Raw genomic sequence first — 18,643 nt, 5'->3', positions numbered from 1 at the left:
AAGTATAGGTTTGTTCAAAGAAGAACACCAGTTAATTTTTCTTTTTTTTTTTTAAAAAAAGAAATAATAAATACACATGTTCCATACTAGTGTACTACTGTCTAAAAAGAAATAAAAAAAACAAATAATACAGAATATATATACGTATAGATATCTCAAGCGATTGAATAAACCCCTGTTATTAATTTAATCATTATCGATCAATGCATACTTGCAAATATGACCTTATTACAATATATAAGATTTATTTTGGTTCGAGAGACTCTTATATATAACCACTTTATGAATGTTATATATTATATTCTAATTCATAAAATCTGACTCATTCATTAATTTTATTATATATTTTTCTCTATCTACATATATGTCTCGCATGCATGTAATAATATTTAAAAACAATAATAACTCTTTCATAAGCATGTGAAATAGAACTGGGATACATTCAGGCCACGTTGACTGATCCGTAGACAAAGTCATTTTAGTAATTCGACCTACTTAATTACTATAATTAAGTTTTATCTCAACAAAACTATTAGAGGTCATAAAAATGTCTTGTAAAATCACTCCACAATAAGAAGCATCGATTGATTAATTGTTAAGCAACGCGTCATTAATACAATCGAACTAAACTATGAGACATATGAGAGAGTACAAGTTTGACAGTTTAATTAATTTTTAAAATTTTTTATTTATAAAAAATTAAACCTCTAATAAAATCCACAAAGGTTAACATATTTAATATAAATTAGATTAAATGTGTTAAATTTTAATAGGTTTAATAAGCCACTAATTTTTGATTGAGGATCTTGATTCGTTATAACAAAATACTCTATCAATTAGCTTACCATGATGACGAAGTTATTTCAATCAATCATGAGAACCTTGTCTTACAAAAATCTTGAGTTTTATGGGAATATTCAATTTCCATACATTTATATATGTATATATATATATATACACACACTACTTAATTAACTGATATTTTAGTTAATTTTATTCAAATTGCTTCCTGAAGAAAATAAATCAAATATTCGTAAACAAAATGATATATGTACGTAAGTTTGACCTCTGCAGCATTTACATAAAAAAAAATACAACAGCTTATAATACATATTATATATATTTATATCTATATTGTTTATTAATTCAATATATACATTGATTTTTTCGTGAAAAAAACATTGTATATTTGTACTGCAATATTTGCTAATAAAATAAAATAAAATAAATTGTACTGCAAATTAAAGTACCATCAAATTTAATTGATTGAAGACATTATTAATTCGTACTAACTAAACTTAGAAAAATATGAATATATATATATATATTATATTAGATATATTGACGAAATATATAAGATATGATGACCCAATGAACAAATAATTAAAAAACACAGAATTTATTACAGGTTTTGTCATCATTATCTTCAGTGTGGACTGTGGAGCTATAGCTAGCATGCACCACTGAAGAAGACGACTAGAGAAAATTAGGTAAAGCTTTAAACAATATTTTGAGTCATAGTGGATGGAGATAAACATAATAATATCCCGCTAAGTAAACTATAGCAGAAACACGTACATGATATATAGTTCTTATTATTATGTGTATATATATTATATCTCCTTACAACAAACAAAAACACATAGAAAAGTACTGATTATAATATAGCAACTCATCATGCGAACTCAGAAGAACTTGGATTAAACAACTCCAGCTATTACTCATCTCATCACCAGTATCATCGACCACATGCACCCTATAGCTATATATAGCTTCATTTATTTAGGAGTGCAGCCCTTGACGGCATAAGATGCTTCTCAGATCCCTGCCAATTAATTTTGCATATATATTAATCAAAGCAAAGATAGTTAGTGTAAGAGCATGTATCATCTAACACACACATATATGTTTATATATATATATATATATATATATATATGCACACACAATTTCTAAACTACGTACGTTAAGATTACTTAAAATTATTTTTATATAAATGTTAGTGTTGATTTCTTCTGTATGTTTATTATGTAATAGCCCATCACATAAAATGATACTGTATATCAAACCTCTGTACACTTAACGATAGAAAGGACTCATTAATTATCGTTAATAATGCTCAGTAGTACACATTAAGAACTGCGTATAATATTCTGTGCACATCTCAAAATCTATTTACTTATACGTACTACTACAATTGGTAAAAAAGGAAAGGGAAGCATATATAGTATGTACGTATCATCACATGATCAATTCTTTATATTTCGATTATTATATGAATGTATTAAACATGCATATACATATAATAGCGGATATATAGATGGATGAATGACTGAGCAAGAAAAAAGAAACCACACATTGTTTTCATATGTTATCAACACACACAACATAGAAATAATAATACTACGTACTACTTTATCGATCCTTTAAAAATTTAATAATAAAGTAAATGCATTAATTAACACTTAGCTTAATTAATTGCTAATACTGATTATAACACTATCTATTTTTCCCCACACAATGTACAAATTCACATTGGAAGAGCAAATCATTCTTCATTAAATTTGATTGATTTCGCTACACACGCACATATAATAGTTCTACTTACATTATTTTCCAGCTTAGTTTGATTGTTGGTCTTCAACATCAGTCCGAAATGGATATGGGGAAAATGTGCCCACTACAAAATTAAAGATACAAATGTCAATGAATATATATTTAAAGATACAAAATTAAAATTAAAGTCATATATTTAAATATATATTATAACATGAATATGTATAAACAAACTTTTAAATATTATTAATTTAAAACACTATTGAGCTTTGAAATGTTTTGCATATGTACATTCTTAGCAGCTGTGCTAAAGGCTTCCCTATGGCTAATATCTGGATTATTAGCCTTGATTCGTTGAATCTCCTCCCTACAAAAAATTAAGAAAATAAAAATTATAAACTGGTTAATAACTATCATATATATCACTGCATGCTTTATCTGCAAAAAGATAGGAAAGAGATGATCAAAAGAGTTGTGACAGTTCTTGATTATTACTTTATAAACTGGTTATATGCAGAGGGGACTCGCTGCCTCTTCTCGGGAGCTGTGACAGAAAATAACAGCTCAAGAAAAATACATCAGAAATAATAATAATAATACAACATTATTTAATATATGATATAATTAAAAATAATAATTAATTATCTAGAAAAGGAAAATTTATATACTAACGTCGATTGACAACCCTCTCTTCAGTGATGTTAGTAGTAGTGGTAGCAGTAGTGGGAGCTCTCATAGCAAGCCTAGTGTTAATGTTACATCTTGATGAAGACCCCGAGTCAATTCGGTAATCTGGAGCACTATTATTGTAGTTGTAATTTTGTGCCTGAAATTATTTTAATTAATTAAAACAACATTAAGCTTTCATATATATATATATACAACCAAAAAGAAAAATCATAATAAAAAAAAACAGCTAGGTTTGAGGAGTAAGAGAGAGAGAGGACAAAAGAAAAATCAGAGTTGAAATGACTGAAGAGTTAAGTTGTTAGAATAGTATCAAATCAGAAAAGAAACTAGCAAAACACAGATTGACAGTTCGTTAAAAGAAAGCCTTTTAGAATCTAAGGGCAGAAAATAAATAGTGTTTTTGCGTTTGTAACAGTATATATTTTTAGGACACCTACATACATAGTACATAGATATTGAAAAGAAATCATTAAACCTGAAGAAGAAGAAAAAAAAAAACCCTAATATATTCCCACTAATTAAACCAAACAATAGAGAGAGAAAGAGAGCTTAGGTATATAGGTAGCTAGTTAATAAGTTAGCCGTTCATTGGAGAACGAGGAGATCTAGATTACAGGATCTGAACTACACTGATCATCATTCTAGCTTACTACAAAAAAAAAAAAAAAAAGAGATTAATAAAATAAGAAATCAATACATAGGTTTTGGGTTATGGCGGCTGGTATAGGTAGGGTTTTCAGTAATAGTATGACTTTTAGGTCTAAAAAACCAAGCACACTTGATCAGAGCTAGCTAGCCGCGAGAAATTACCGCTTTGAAACACTCAAAATATAAAGTAAAACTTATTAATTAATATATAATTTTAGTCAACCAGCAGGGAACAGCTATAGATTTCCTAGGGGGGCGAGGCTTCTATAAGAGAGAGAGAGAGAGAGAGAGAGAGAGAGAGAGAAATAAGCGCCCTAGATATAAGGTGATGAAGAATTCAGAGAAAGGCAGAGAGAGAAATACCTGGAGATGATGATCTTGTTGCCAAGAGAGTGACTGAAAAGCAGCGGCCATATTCACGGACCATAGATTAGTGCAGTGCCCGCATCGGACGGTCACTATGTCAAACAGGCTGCTGCATGGAACACTTACCTACACACACAAACCACTTGTTAATTATTATATATCCAACATTCCATTCCAATCATTCCTATATTAATTAATTACCATATTATCTATTATCTCTTATATCTCTACACAGTATTATTATAAATAATTAAAAAAAAAAATACCCATGAAAGAGAAATTAATAAAAGAACACAGACATGATATTAGTAAAACTCCACGGTGGGCAAAGATGTGGGATTGTGTATTAAGCTCTAAAAGATAAGATAAGAGAAACTAGAAGATATAGATAGACGTTATAATGGGGTTGATTATGATGATCTTTGTGGTGGTTGAGAATTATTGTCATAATGAAAATTATATTAAGCCAATTAACAAAAGAGAGAGAGAGAGAGAAGAGGGTTTTAATTTGATAATAATGAGCTGCAAAAGAAGCCAGGTTAGTGCACTGTTCTATGTAAAGGGAAAGCTAAGTCACAGAGTGAGGAAATCAAAGAGGGCTCTTGGTCTTGTCTTCATCATTGTTATTGTATTGCCTTCACCCTAGCTGTCTCTCACCCCCTGACCTTTTTTCTTTTACGTCCCATTTTTTATTTTTTAACCAAAAAAACGAAAATAAAAACAAGTATAAATTAAAAAATTTCTCTCTTTCTTCTGGTTGGGTCTCAACTCTCACAAGCACTTCTTCAGGTTATATTATTATCATCACTTTCTTTCTTTTCATGTATTGACTGCAAAAGAAGAAGAAAAGTCGTCCTAACGATTGAGACCTGACTGAACCTCAAAAAACAAAGAAATAACCCCAATCCAAGAAACAAGAAAAGAAAATATATATTTTCTTTCATAACAAGAAATTTTGGGATTTTTATAAATTTCATATATGAGTACTAAAAATAACAACAAAACAAACAAAAACTGATCACCACCATCATTATCATATAGAACAAGGGCATATACTAGATTTATCAGGATCTAATAAACTATTTATATATATGGCAATTTGATCTCTCTCTCTCCCTGGATTTTTTTAATTATATCATGGTAACAAAGGAAAATAGAAATGAGTACATATATTGATAAGAGCTGAAAAGCAGATCTCCCATTAACCCCAAAAAGAGACATAGTATCATATTCATGTATATATAAATATATATGTAAATAAATATGAGTGATACCGCGAGAACGATATTGCAAAAGTTGCAGGGGATGTAGCAGAGTTGCTCAGGCGCAACATCAACGCTGCAGCTCGACATGTTTTTGTTTTTGTATGTTTTTTTTTCTTCTTTTCTTTCTTTTTTTTCAATTTCTCAGCAGAGGCAATCAAGTAATTCCAGACTGATTCTCTCCCTTTATATATACCGCAAAAACCAAAGAAGAAGAAAGATAAAAGCAACAGAAATTAATAAATAAAATAGAAAATATCTCTCTTCTCTTTCAAATTACAATATAGAGATGAGTAGAAAGCAAAAGCTAGCTTTTTATTCTCTCTCTCTCTCTCTCTCTCTCTTTTCTTCTACTACTTGCTTTGAAGAGAGCCCAGCTATCACAACAGTAGTACTAAAACTTTGTAATATTTTGGCCCTATATATATAGAGAAATTTGGGGGATGAGAGAGAGATTCTAAAGAGAAGGAGTTGGAGTGAATAAGAAAGAGTTATAATAAGGGTAAGGTAAGGTGAGGTTATAATAATAAGTAATAATAATAAGGGGTAACAAAGAAAATATAAAATTATTTTTTATTTTCTAATTTGTTTAAAAGGTGGGTTCAGTACTAGTGCCCACGGCAGGCAGGCAAATGCTATCTGGGGCCATTAAAGGAATTAATAAAGACAGAAATGAAAACAAAAAATTAAAGAAAAGAAAAATAGAAAGCGGGTTCATGGAAAACCGGATTTATTTTGATACAAAAATGGTGGTTCAGCTTAAGAACTATTGAGTTTTGAGGAGTATATTAGGGTTAGGGTTTCGTAGATAAAGATGAGATATAGAATAGATGTAGGGTTTTGGCTCTATTACTAATTCTGTCCACCTGATCAAAATGCTTATAACCATTTATTATGAATTGAGTGTGACCACTCCCTTCTCTGCTACAACATCTAGTACTACTACAGCGGACGAGGGGGGCGAACTTTTTCTCCCTTTTTATTTCTTTAATTAAATATATTATAAAAATACTTTTTTTTTTTTCTCTTTGTTTTGTAATTATACGTACATACTACATATATATGATATATGTAATTTATATATGTTACCTAGGGTTGTACTTACAAGTGTAGGGAAACGTGTACATAGATGGATGAAGATTTATATAAATTGGCTGAGGCTGGCGGTGTGTGTGTATATATATAATATATTTCTTACGATGTTTTTTCATTTTTGTATATTTATTTCTCATGTGATTTCATTTATATAGGAAAAATTAAAAAATTTATGTTTGATGCTCATGAGTTTGTAATTTTAAAAATTAATGGTAATAATTGCTAAGATTATATTTTTTATAATTTGGTTAGTCATTTTTCTAATTTATTTTGAGAGAAAGAAAAAACCACACTTAAGGGAGAAAAGAACATAGGGTATGGTGCAAGCTATTGGGATTTTATGCCTTCAATAAAACTCTTTTCAATATAATCTTATTTGTTATCAATAAAAGATTAGAAGTCATTTATGTTTAGATGTATTTTTTATGTTTATGAATATATACAATTTTTGTTAAATCCAGACCATATAGTTATTCACCATTACAGTGATGTCAACACAGTGGAAGATAATTGTAATTATATACTTCAAAAGTTAATGTCCCATGATTCATCAGTGCACTGAATTTACACTTATATGATAGTCAGCGATAAAACTTACTTACACCTTAGATAAGTGTAATGTTCTTTTTAGGATATTGACATAGTATGCTAGTGTAAGACCTGAGTTTGACCGAATCAAAAGGAAAAGAAATATATATATATAATAAATAAATATATGTATTAAAAAATAAAACAGAACCTTCTGTTGGAATTAATTTTACCAGGATTTAGATTTACTAACAAGTATGTTTGATTAACAACCTAATATGAATTCTAAAACAATGAAAATAAACACATATAAAGTTAGAAAACCTTACAGTGGGTGCAGCAGAATAATATGACTCCTTCCATTCAGGTCTCTAGCCCTTGATTCCTTTCTATAGCAGAGCATAATCAAGATCTGAATCTGGATATTCTTTTCTCCTTCTTTGATGCAGAATTTCCATAGTCTTACATACTATGATTGAGATACCACTTAATGTGTGTGGGCACTACTCATCACTCAAGGAATTCGAAAACAGAGAAGAAAGAAAGAGAGAGTGGCGGCTTCATAGTGTTTGAGAAAATAAACAGTAAAGTGTCTATCAAACCTGAAGCCTTTACCTTCTATTTATAGAATACCACATAGGGTTAAAGTTGAATTATTTGGCATTTAAAAATGAAAAATAAAATGAGAAATAGAAGCATAGGTGGCCGACCATACATAGAGGAAACAAGCCTTCCACTTTTCCAACTTTCCTATTTCATCATTTCTAGTTTCTCATTTTCTCAAAGATTGCCGATTCTCTCTTTCAACTACATAAATGTCAAATCTAGTTATTTAATAACTATAATTAATTATTAAATAATATATTGTCATTTATTTTTATTTATTAATAAAACCAATCAAAGTTTCTCAATTAATAAATAATACTTTTTAAACTCTCTATTTACTGTTTTACCCTTGCTTAGTGAAAATTCATAAAGTAGACATAGTCTAACTTTTAGAATTATAATTGATTAATTAAAATCAATTAACTGAGTCTTACAAGCAGTATGGTCTCAACTAGTATGGGGACCATGGGTCTATATAACCGAGCTTCCAATAAGTCGAACCGAATTTACAAAGTAAATTCCCTAACTTATTAATTCCTCATTGAATCCACACTTAGAACTTGGAATTGCACTCTCAGTCATATAGAACGCTCTATATATTCCATGATATAGACACGTCATTAGTTATCCATTGTTATAACCCTAATGTGATCAATGATCCTCTATATAGATGATTTACACTGTAAAGGGATTAAATTACCGTAACACCCTACAATGTATTTTATCCTTAAAACACTTAACCCTGTATAAATGATATTTCAGCTAAGTGAAATGAGATCTCCACCATTTATTTTCGTTTGGTTAAGCTCAAAGGATATCATCCTTTACTTTCTATTCGCCAAATAGAAGCTATAGATTCCATATTTATGTTAGCGCTCCCACTCAACTGCACTACCGTGTTCCCAAAATGTACGTATCACCCTGACCCAAAAGTAGGCTTAACTAACAAATCAAAGAACACGGATAATACTCTTGAGATTGAACCTAACCATATCAGGATTAAGATCATTTGATCTAGGATCAACAGGTGATATTGAATTGAATAGATATTACGGTAAGTTTTAATATATCTAATCAAAGTTCAATATCGGTCCCTTTCGATGTATACTCCATACATTCGATACTGGTAAACTTTGCCAATGTCCTTGTAAGGACATAACACTTTTCCAAGGTGTAAGAATACCTATCGCTGATTATACCATGTCAGTCTAAATCCAGTGTTCTGACAAATCAGGGAATAAACTTTTGAACATATAATTAAGATTATATTCCACTGTGCTGACAACACTATAATCTTTAACAAACTCATATGTTCTGGACTTAAAAAGAATTCATACATTATATACATATAATCATGAAATAAATCATGTGAACCATGCAACATAAAATGTTATTTCTGATCTTTATTAATAAGTAAATCTGATTATATTGAAATGAGTTTTATTTAGGGCACAAAACCCAACACCTCCCTCTCCCTCTCTCTCTCTCTCTCTCTCTCTCTCTCTCTCTCTCTCTCTCTCTCTCTCTCTCTCTCTCTCTCTCTCTCTCTCTCTCTCTCTCTCTATATATATATATATATATATATATATCTTATCAAACCACAATAGAAAACCCACAAAACCCCATCACTAGCGTGACTTTGACGACCCATCTCTGGCCACCTTCCAGCCCCACGCGCTGGACCATTTAAACCCACAGGTGCCGGCGACCTCAACCCCAATCGGTGTCGCTCCTTTCGCCGTCGTTAGCCCAGAATCGCAAGTCAAAGTTTGGAGGTTCAAACTTTGAATGGATTTTTCGACCACCTCTGGTGTCCATTTGACGAGTCGTCTTCACCACTAGACTTAGCTTGTCGTGAAGAACAACCTACACTAAACCATTTTACCCAACTCGCTACTTTTTTCGGTGATATTTTTGTAGGTTCGCCCCGTTCCAGTGACTTTCCGGCGATATCGTGTACTGTTTTGACAAACAGTTAGCATGGGTGTGATCTACTGGTCGAGGTGGTTGTTTTCATATATGCTACCCCTATTTTTGGTGATGTTTTCGGCACACCAATTTTTATAACCACCGATAGTTAATGTGCACCGCTTAAGCGAGTTCTCAAAACTCCAAACTTTAAATATGGTCATAGTATATTTCATTGGACTCGATTTTGAATATAGAATGCAATGATAATAATTATATAGCCATTTGATGGAATAGGTAAGAGTATTATCTATGATTGGACTAAATAATTGGAGATCAGGACTTGAGAGCTTAAGATCGTCTTTTGGATAAAATTTAACGACCTGGGAGAGGTAGGGACTCAACTTGATTATTGGACTTGATATTTATATGTGCTGAATAACATTAGACATATTCCAATTTTTATGATTTGTAAATTGTTTGAAAAATTGAAAACTTAATGTGCACATTTTTCTGGACTGTTCTGGAGCACAGAGTGCCAAATATATTTTTGTACAAATATTTATGGAGGTTATTATTTTTAGATTTGTTCAAAATACAGTCGTTATGCTGTCGGATTTTCTAGAAAATAAAAAGGAATATGTTCTTTTGTTATTCTTATTATTTGCATGCTTTGGTTATACTGATGAGAGCCATATTGATCAATATTTGTGCATATTATTGTTTCACGACCCAGTCTCTGTATCATCATAGGTAGATCAGGTGTGCACTTGTTGGGTTTTCGGTCCTAAATAAAACCCACTTCAATATAATCAGATATACTAATTAATAAAGATTAGAAATCATTTTATGTTGCATGGTTCACATGATTTATTTCATGATTATATGTTTAATGTATAAATTCTTAAAGTCCAGAACATATATTTATTCATGATTATAGTGTCGTCAACACAGTGATTTTTCAATTGTAGTGCACTCTTTGCTAATCAAAGAAGTTTCTTGAAAATTGTGTCAAATTAAAAATTTTAGGATCAACTATTAAACTTTATAAACTTTATGAAAATATTTACAAGTGCCGAGATCCCGTTGTTAAACTTGTACAAAATATACAAAAGTCAGGTCGCACAACGACTACAAAATGGTAACCACAGATGTCCCGAGACTGAACACTCCAGGTCATGCCGCCATGACATGTACAACCTCATCCTAGCTCAAGCTCACTCCTGTTCAGCCTTCGCCTTTCCTTTACCTACACATGAAAGTAGCATTGTGAGTCGACATACTCAGTAAGAAAAGTATATAACATATGACATAATATCGACTTGTATCCAGGCATCCATACACCTATTTACAAGGCTTAACAAATGAATAAAAGCGTTCCATACTAGGGTATGACCACTGTACCACATACACTACGTACCTTGTTGCACGAGTATTGATAGCATTTGTTTCGTACATTGAGTACCACTAAGTGATATACCACACACACTCTGTACTTTCCCATACTTATGCTGGTAACACCGTAATGTACTCTTTAAACAATATACACTATATCAATACACTTTGTACCATTTCCATACAAGTGTTGGTAGTGTACCAACCATAACAAGCATGCATATATAATTCACACATAGATATATTCGCATATATATCACATATTATCTGCTGTTCTTACCTCTTTTCCGAATTCAAGTGAGTTGGCCGACCTGAACGAAAAGTCTCGTGCTGGATGGATGCCCTAATCACATAACATAACTGGGTAAATCACACATCAAAACCCTAATCTGGGAAACCCGAACCTACAACTTAAGGTTCTGCTATTACCTAGTGAAACCACAATATCCTAGGAAAAAAGAAATCACCCAACCAAGCACTGAAATGACACGAATCGAGGAAATGAGTTGTTCGGGTAATTTGCCAAAACTGGGTTAACCGGTTTTACAGGTCTTGGCAAACCGGACCTGTAAAACCGATTAACCAGTTTGTACCAGGTTTCCCCAAACATTTCACAACCTGCTCAAAATATGTCCAATTGCCACCAAACTTTCCTAAACACCTATAATGAGCTTACACAATCATTTCCAATCAACAAAACCTAGAAAAACACACAAACTCAAAATATGCCATGGATGAACCAAGCTTGAGTTATTAAACTCAAACTTGTTCATCCATGCTACCAAACCTCCAAACAGTAACAAAACAACCAAACCAACTCAAATTAAGCTTAAAATTCAAACCAAACATAAACCAAACCCTAACATCACCTAAATCTTCTATATGCATAACTAACCAAAAATAAAGCTTCAAAAACACATGATTAAGGGTTCTAGGGTTGAAGTTGAATTTTTTAGGAAAAAGGTTGAAGTTGCTGGTCTTTCTTTGGTTTGGGTTGTCCGAACAAGGAGAGAGAGAAAGGAGGATGAGTTTTCTAATTTCTTGATTTTTCTTTGTTTTTTCTCTAAAAGAATAAAGAAAAATGAATTAATCTTTTGATGAAAATAGTAATGGCTAGGTGTCCACACCCTAGGCTGCCACCTAATTCCTCACTTGCCCAATTACTAAAATACCCCATTTGCTTAACTTAGGCAATTTAAAGTTTAGGGGTAAAATGGTCAAAACTATAACCTTGCTCAAACCCGGTATTCTACTTGTTTCCAATAAATATTCCACTAAGAAAAAGGTTCTAGACTCACCCATGTGATTAAAATAGTCATCCATCGCATTTTCCATTCTCGCCGAGCAAAAATTGTAAAAATAACATAATTCATATATAATACAAATAATACTCGTAGAGTTTAATAAAATATTCGAAATTAAGAAATTATAACTCTAATGCCAATTTCTAGTAATGGGACCTACAATTTATTAAATTCACAAATAACTATAAAAATATCAATTATTAGTGCTAATTGCCTTTACTAATCCATATTATAAAATGCAGTCATTACAATTATCCCCCTGTTAAAAGGATTTCATCCTCGAAATCTAACCTGAATAGCTCTGGATATTGAGTCCTCATGTCAGACTCTAATTCCCAGGTGGCTTCCTCCACCTTGCTGTTCTTCCAGAGTACCTTGACCAAGGGTATGGTCTTGTTTCGAAGAACCTTTACCTTTCTATCAAGAATAGGAACTGGTTTCTCTTCGTAGAACAAGTGTGATTGTAGTTCAAGGGCTTCGTAACTCAAGACATGAGTTGGGTCTGAAACATATTTCCTCAACATTAAAATATAAAATACATCATGGACAACCGATAATGCTGGTGGTAAGGCTAGTCGATATGCTACCTGCCCAACCTTCTCGAGTATCTAAAATGGCCCAATGAACCTAGTGTTCGGTTTTGTGCTTTAAAGAAAACCCATTTCAATATAATCAAATTTACTAATTAATAAAGATCATGAATCGCATTCTATGTTGCATGGTGCACATGATTTGTTTCATGATTATATTTAATGTATAAATTCTATTAAGTCCAGAACATATGTATTTGTTCATGATTACAGTGTTGTCAACACAGTGGAATATAATCATGATTATATGTTTAAAAGTTTGATTCCCTGATTTGTCAGTTCACTGGATTTAGATTGGCATGATAATCAACGATAGGTATACTTATACCTTGGATAAGTGTTATGTCCTTTCCAGGGCATTGGCAAAGTTTACCAGTATCGGATGTATGGAGTATACATTAGAAGGGACCGATATTGAACTTGGATTAGATATGATAAATTTACCGTAATATCTATTCAATTCAATATCACATAGTTGATCCTAGATCAAATAATCTTAATCCTGACATGATTAGGTTCGATCTCAAGAGTGTTATTTGTGTTCTTTGATTTGTTAGTTAAGCCTACTTTTGGGTAAGGGTGATACGTACATTTTGGGAACATGATAGTACATTTTAGTGGGAGCGCTAAACATAGATATGGAATCTATAACTTCTATAGGTATTTAGAAGTGAAACGATGATTTCCTTCGAGCTTGGCTGAATAGAGATAAATGATTGAGATCTCATTTTAGTGTTTATATTAGTTCACTAAAATATCATTTATAGGTGGCCAAGTGTTTTAAAGATAAAATATATTGAAAAGGGTGTAACAGTAATTTTATCCCTATCCAATGTAGATCATCTATAAAGGATCATTGATTATTGGGATTATAACAATAGATAATTAATAGCGTATCTATATCATGGAACATATAGAGCGTTCTATGTAACTGAGAGTGCAATCCCAAGTTCTATAGTGGATGCAATGAGGAATTAATAAGTTAGTGGATTTACTTGGTAAATTCTTGATCTGCTTATTGGAAGCTCAGTTATATAGGCCCATGGTCCCCATACTAGTTGAGACAAACTGCTTGCAAGACTCAGTTAATTGATTTTAATTAATCAATTATAATTCTAAAATTAGACTATGTCTAGTTTATGAATTTTTCACTAAGATATGGCTTGATTGTGAAGAAATAGTGTTTTGGGGTTTATTTATTAATTAAGAAACTTTATGGAGTCTAATTAATAAATATTATAAATGAGAATTTTATTTGATAGTTATTTTAATTATTAAATAAATAGCTTCTGCATTTATAGGGTTGAATTTGTAAAAAGTGGTATTTATAAAAAATAGCAGGTAAAATAGTTGAGAAAAATGACAAAGCCCAAACCAATGTGGGGCCCATTAAGTGGCCGGCCATAAGGTGCTTATTTTACCCTATTTTTATCATTTTTTTTTATTCCTAATAATTCAACCCTAACCCTATTGAAGATAGCATAAAAGGAAGGCTATGTCATCTTCATCAAAACTAATGCCTCCAAAGCTAAAAACCTAGCTTTTTTGATGAGACCTCTTTCTTCTCCTTCTTCCTCTTCAATTTCGAAAAACACTAAGCCTTTCTTCACAAAATAAATTGAGCCATTAGTGATTGAGTAAGTGCCCGCACACATCAAGTTGGTCCTCAATCGTAGTATGTAAGACTGTGAAGAATCCAAACACAAGGAAGGAGTTTCAGGCTCAGATCTTGGTGATACTCTGCTACAGAAAGGATACAAGGGTTAGAGATCTGAGCGGAAGGAGTCATTTAATTCCGCTGCACCCACTATAAGGTTTCTCAAACTTTATATGTGTTTATTTATATTATTTTAGAAATTCATATTAGGATGATAAACAACATACATGGTAGAAAATATAGATCCTGGTAAAATAATTCCAACAACTGGCCTCAGAGCCATGGTAATGATTTACTTTCATGAAATATGAATTAAAAAGATGTTTGTGCTGATTTGGATGGTTTCATGTTGGTTTATGTGCTTATTTGATGAATGTATGTGAATTACGAAATTTTCCATGAAAATAGTTTTATTTTCTTTCTGAAAATATTTTATTTGGATTCATTGTGAAAAATTAAGCAATTTTGTTTTTTACGGAACTCGATTCTCATAAAAATTGAGGAAGTTATGAATTTTGGAAGATTGGATGCCATGGCTGTCGAACGGGTGCCGCACGCACTAGACTTCGGACAAGGAAGCTGTGTGCGCGCGCGTGCCTCGAAATTTTTTTTCTCTGAAGTTGTGTCACGCCGTGCGTTCAGACACGATGGCACACACCTCGAGGCTGCACCTGCCAAGATTTCTCGGCGCCTCACCCTGCAGCAGGCTCCATCCGCGCGTGTATAGGGCTGTTTGCAGCCTCTCGAGGCTGCACGTGCAGCCTACTGGGCAGCCAACATCAAAAATCCGATTTTCATGGGATTTTTTCCCAATTTCTAATTTTCCTAATTTTCAAACCCTAAAATTAAAATAAAATATTATTTTTAATATATTTAAACTTACATATCAATTTTAAGTTAATAATATTTATTTTTTAATAGATTATTATTAATTTCATGATATTTTGAGGTTTAAATTTAAAAATTGATTATTTTTTTTAAAGTATGGTCAAATTTAAAAATTTGTTAGTTTCTTTAATGTTTATATATTATTTAATTATAAGGTTAGATATTTTAATATTGGGTATATTTTAAATTAAAGATAGCATTATCTTTTTAATTTGAAATATTATATTAAAATTACCTTATATGTTAAATTAAATAATTAATAAATTTGAAATTAACCTAGATATTTTTATAGATATTCTAACAATAATTTTTTCAAATTCAAAAATTTGTTATTTTGTTAAATATTTAATTGTTTATAAATTATAAGTTAGAAAAATGATATTTATGCTATTTTTATATCATTTTACTTATAAATTGTATTTTTAAATATTTAAATAACCTAGATATTTTTTGTAGAAATTTGAATAATGCTTAATTTGAGATATTTTGACATATAATTAGGATAATTATTATTTGTTCATTATTTTATTCTTAAAATAATAATTGTCTAACCACATCTATTTTAAAATTGGTTTATTTTATTATTTTAATTTTATTAAATAATAAGATTAAAAAATGATATTTAATTTTTTTTTTCAAATCATTTATCTTATTTGATATTTAATTTAATTTGATAAAATACTTCAAATAAACCTAGATATTTTGAATTAGTTTTCAATATTTTTTTGAATTTTAAATTTTCATGAGAAATTTAAGGTTGTTTTAACAACCCTAAATTTTCAAAACTTAGTTGGTTGGTTTAAAATAATAATTTAATTATATTAATATCTTATTTCACATTTGTTACATGTGTAAAATCTCGGTTGACCGAGTCAAAGAAAAAAAAAGAAAAGTAGTATATATATAATAATAATAAATAAATAAATAAATATTATATGTACATTCAAAAAAAATAAATCAGATTAATCTTTCCCCCATTTTCGTCCTCTTCCTCGGTCTCTCTCTCTCTCTCTCTCTCTCTCTCTCTCTCTCTCTCTCTCTCTCTCTCTCTCTCTCTCTCTCTCTCTCTCTCTCTCTCTCTCTCTCTCTCTCTCTCTCTCTCTCTCTCCAAACAGAAAAGGGAAACCCACAAACCACCATCACCACCACACTTCGGCGACCCACCTCCAGCCACCGCCTGACCCCACGCGCCGGAGAAATTAAAAGCCCAAGTGCCGGCGACCTCACTCCCCAAGCGGCGCCGCTCCTTTCGCCGCCATTAGCTTGGGATCGCAAGTCAAAGTTTGGGGGTTCAAACTTTGAACGGATTTTTCGGTCACCTCCGGTGTCCGTTTGACGAGTTGTCTTCACCACTAGACTAATCTCGTCGAGGAGAACAACCTACACTAAACCATTTTTCCCGATTTACTACTTTTTCTGGTGACATTTTTATGGCTCCGCCCCTTTCCAGCGACTTTTCGGCGATATCGTGTACCGTTTTGAGAAACGGTTGGCATGGGTGTGATCTACTCGTCGAGGTGGTCGTTTTGATATACACTACCCCTATTTTCGGTGATGTTTCCGGTACACCGATTTTTACCGCCACCGATTATTAATGTGCACCGCTTAGGTGAGGCTTTGGAAACTTAAATTTTAAATATAGTCATATTATATGTCGTTGGACTCGGTTTTGAATGTAGAATACGATGATGATCATTATTTAACCATTTGATAGTTTAGGTGAGAGTAATATGTAAGATTGGACTAAACAATTGGAGCTCGGGACTTTAGAGCTTAAGATCGTCTTTTTAAAAAAGTTTAACGACTCGGGAGAGGTAGGGACTCAACTTTATTATTGGACTTGATTTTTATATGTGTTGTAAAACATTGGACATATTCCAATTTTTATGATTTACAAATTGTTTGAAAAATTGAAAACTTAATCTGCATATTTTTTTGGACTGTTCTGGGGCACTGAGTGCCAAATATATTTTTGTACAAATATTTATGCTGGTTATGATTTTTGGATTTATTCAAAATACAGCTGTTATGCTGCTGATTTTTTTTTAGAAAATAAAAAGGAATATGTTCTTTTGTCATTCTTATTACTTACCTGCTTTAGTTATACTGAGGAGAGCCATGTTGATCATGTTCAGTGCATATTGTTGTTTCATGACCTAGTCTCTGTGTCATCATAGGTAGATCAGGTGTGCACTCACCTGTAGGTGAAAGACCTACAGGGAGTGAATTAAATTTGAGCCCCGGTATTATGGTGGATATCAGATGCGACTACCCGATTTTCGGATGTCATTTTCTATGATTGGTATTGAGAGCTATGGGTGTAGTGGACGGTGTGATATGCATTTGACGTTTGATTTGTGGTCTCTCTACTTTGTTTATACATTTTGATACTGGTGATGAGATATTTTATTTTTACAAAGCTAACCATCCAGGAATTTTATTAAACCAAGGGTCCTTTGATATTAGTTATTTTCTTACTGGGCTTTATAAGCTCACCCCCTATTTTCTTCCATTCCAGGAACTCAGTTTGATGCTAGTGGATGAGGATGGTACCGTTGGAAAAGGAATTCGTTATTAGTTTAGTCTTATTCTACTCTTAAATCTTTTAATGAAACTGATTTTGTAATTAAGCTAAAATGGATGGCCTGGATGACTTAAATTAGCTATGTACTAGTTAGAAATGAGGAATGACGAATGCTAGGTATTATTTTGGTATTTTATTGACTTATTAAATCTATCTATTTGGTGATTACATAACTGTGGGGATATTATTGTTCTTTTATATTGATGAGTGATCCTAATTTTTTTATTAATATTTTCTTATTAATATAGGAGTTAATCCAATTCTTGTAAACTAGTATTTTGTGATATAAATAAAAGGATCATTTATAAGCTTTATCTTCCTACAAGGGTCAAAGTGTGACCTTTGACCACCCAAGTTATGGATATTACATATCTGCCATGGCCTAGGGCTCGGGTCGTGACAACATGGATATTGTGTTTGTAATGTTTGATTATTTATTTATTCAATTTTTTTTTTATAAACATATTATTTATTTGATCTAAATTGCTATGATTAACTTGTTGACAGATCCAATGATCTGATTTTAATCATAGTCCAATTGTCAATAGATCCTATACATAATTTGT

At 31.7% G+C, this 18,643-nt stretch overlaps 1 protein-coding gene across 1 annotated transcript; it reads right to left on the bottom strand.

Annotated features, from left to right (window-relative positions):
* Positions 1-1,361: 1,361 nt before the first annotated feature.
* On the bottom strand, positions 1,362-6,424 carry LOC115724567 (axial regulator YABBY 5). The gene is made up of 7 exons (XM_030653871.2): positions 5,535-6,424; positions 4,258-4,386; positions 3,229-3,382; positions 3,052-3,100; positions 2,848-2,923; positions 2,609-2,680; positions 1,362-1,825 (listed from the first exon to the last, which is right to left on the bottom strand). The coding sequence occupies exons 1-7, from the start codon at positions 5,610-5,612 to the stop codon at positions 1,775-1,777; spliced, it is 609 nt and encodes a 202-aa protein (XP_030509731.1). The 5' UTR covers positions 5,613-6,424; the 3' UTR covers positions 1,362-1,774.
* Positions 6,425-18,643: the final 12,219 nt, after the last annotated feature.

The sequence above is a fragment of the Cannabis sativa genome, chromosome 6, assembly GCF_029168945.1.
Source record: "Cannabis sativa cultivar Pink pepper isolate KNU-18-1 chromosome 6, ASM2916894v1, whole genome shotgun sequence".
In the NCBI taxonomy this organism is placed as follows: Eukaryota; Viridiplantae; Streptophyta; class Magnoliopsida; order Rosales; family Cannabaceae; genus Cannabis; species Cannabis sativa.
Note: the sequence above shows the minus strand (reverse complement) of the source record. Positions and strands in the feature narration are given on the sequence as shown.

What these genes read in the sequence shown, in the direction of transcription:
- LOC115724567 (XM_030653871.2), bottom strand. Translation starts at nt 5,612, where the DNA reads ATGTCGAGCTGCAGCGTTGATGTTGCGCCTGAGCAACTCTGCTACATC. An exon ending in GCATATAACCAGTTTATAAA is followed by an intron (nt 2,924 to 3,051) that starts GTAATAATCAAG and finishes AATTTTTTGTAG; the next exon opens with GGAGGAGATTCAACGAATCA. An exon ending in TTAGCACAGCTGCTAAGAAT is followed by an intron (nt 2,681 to 2,847) that starts GTACATATGCAA and finishes TTAATTTTGTAG; the next exon opens with TGGGCACATTTTCCCCATAT.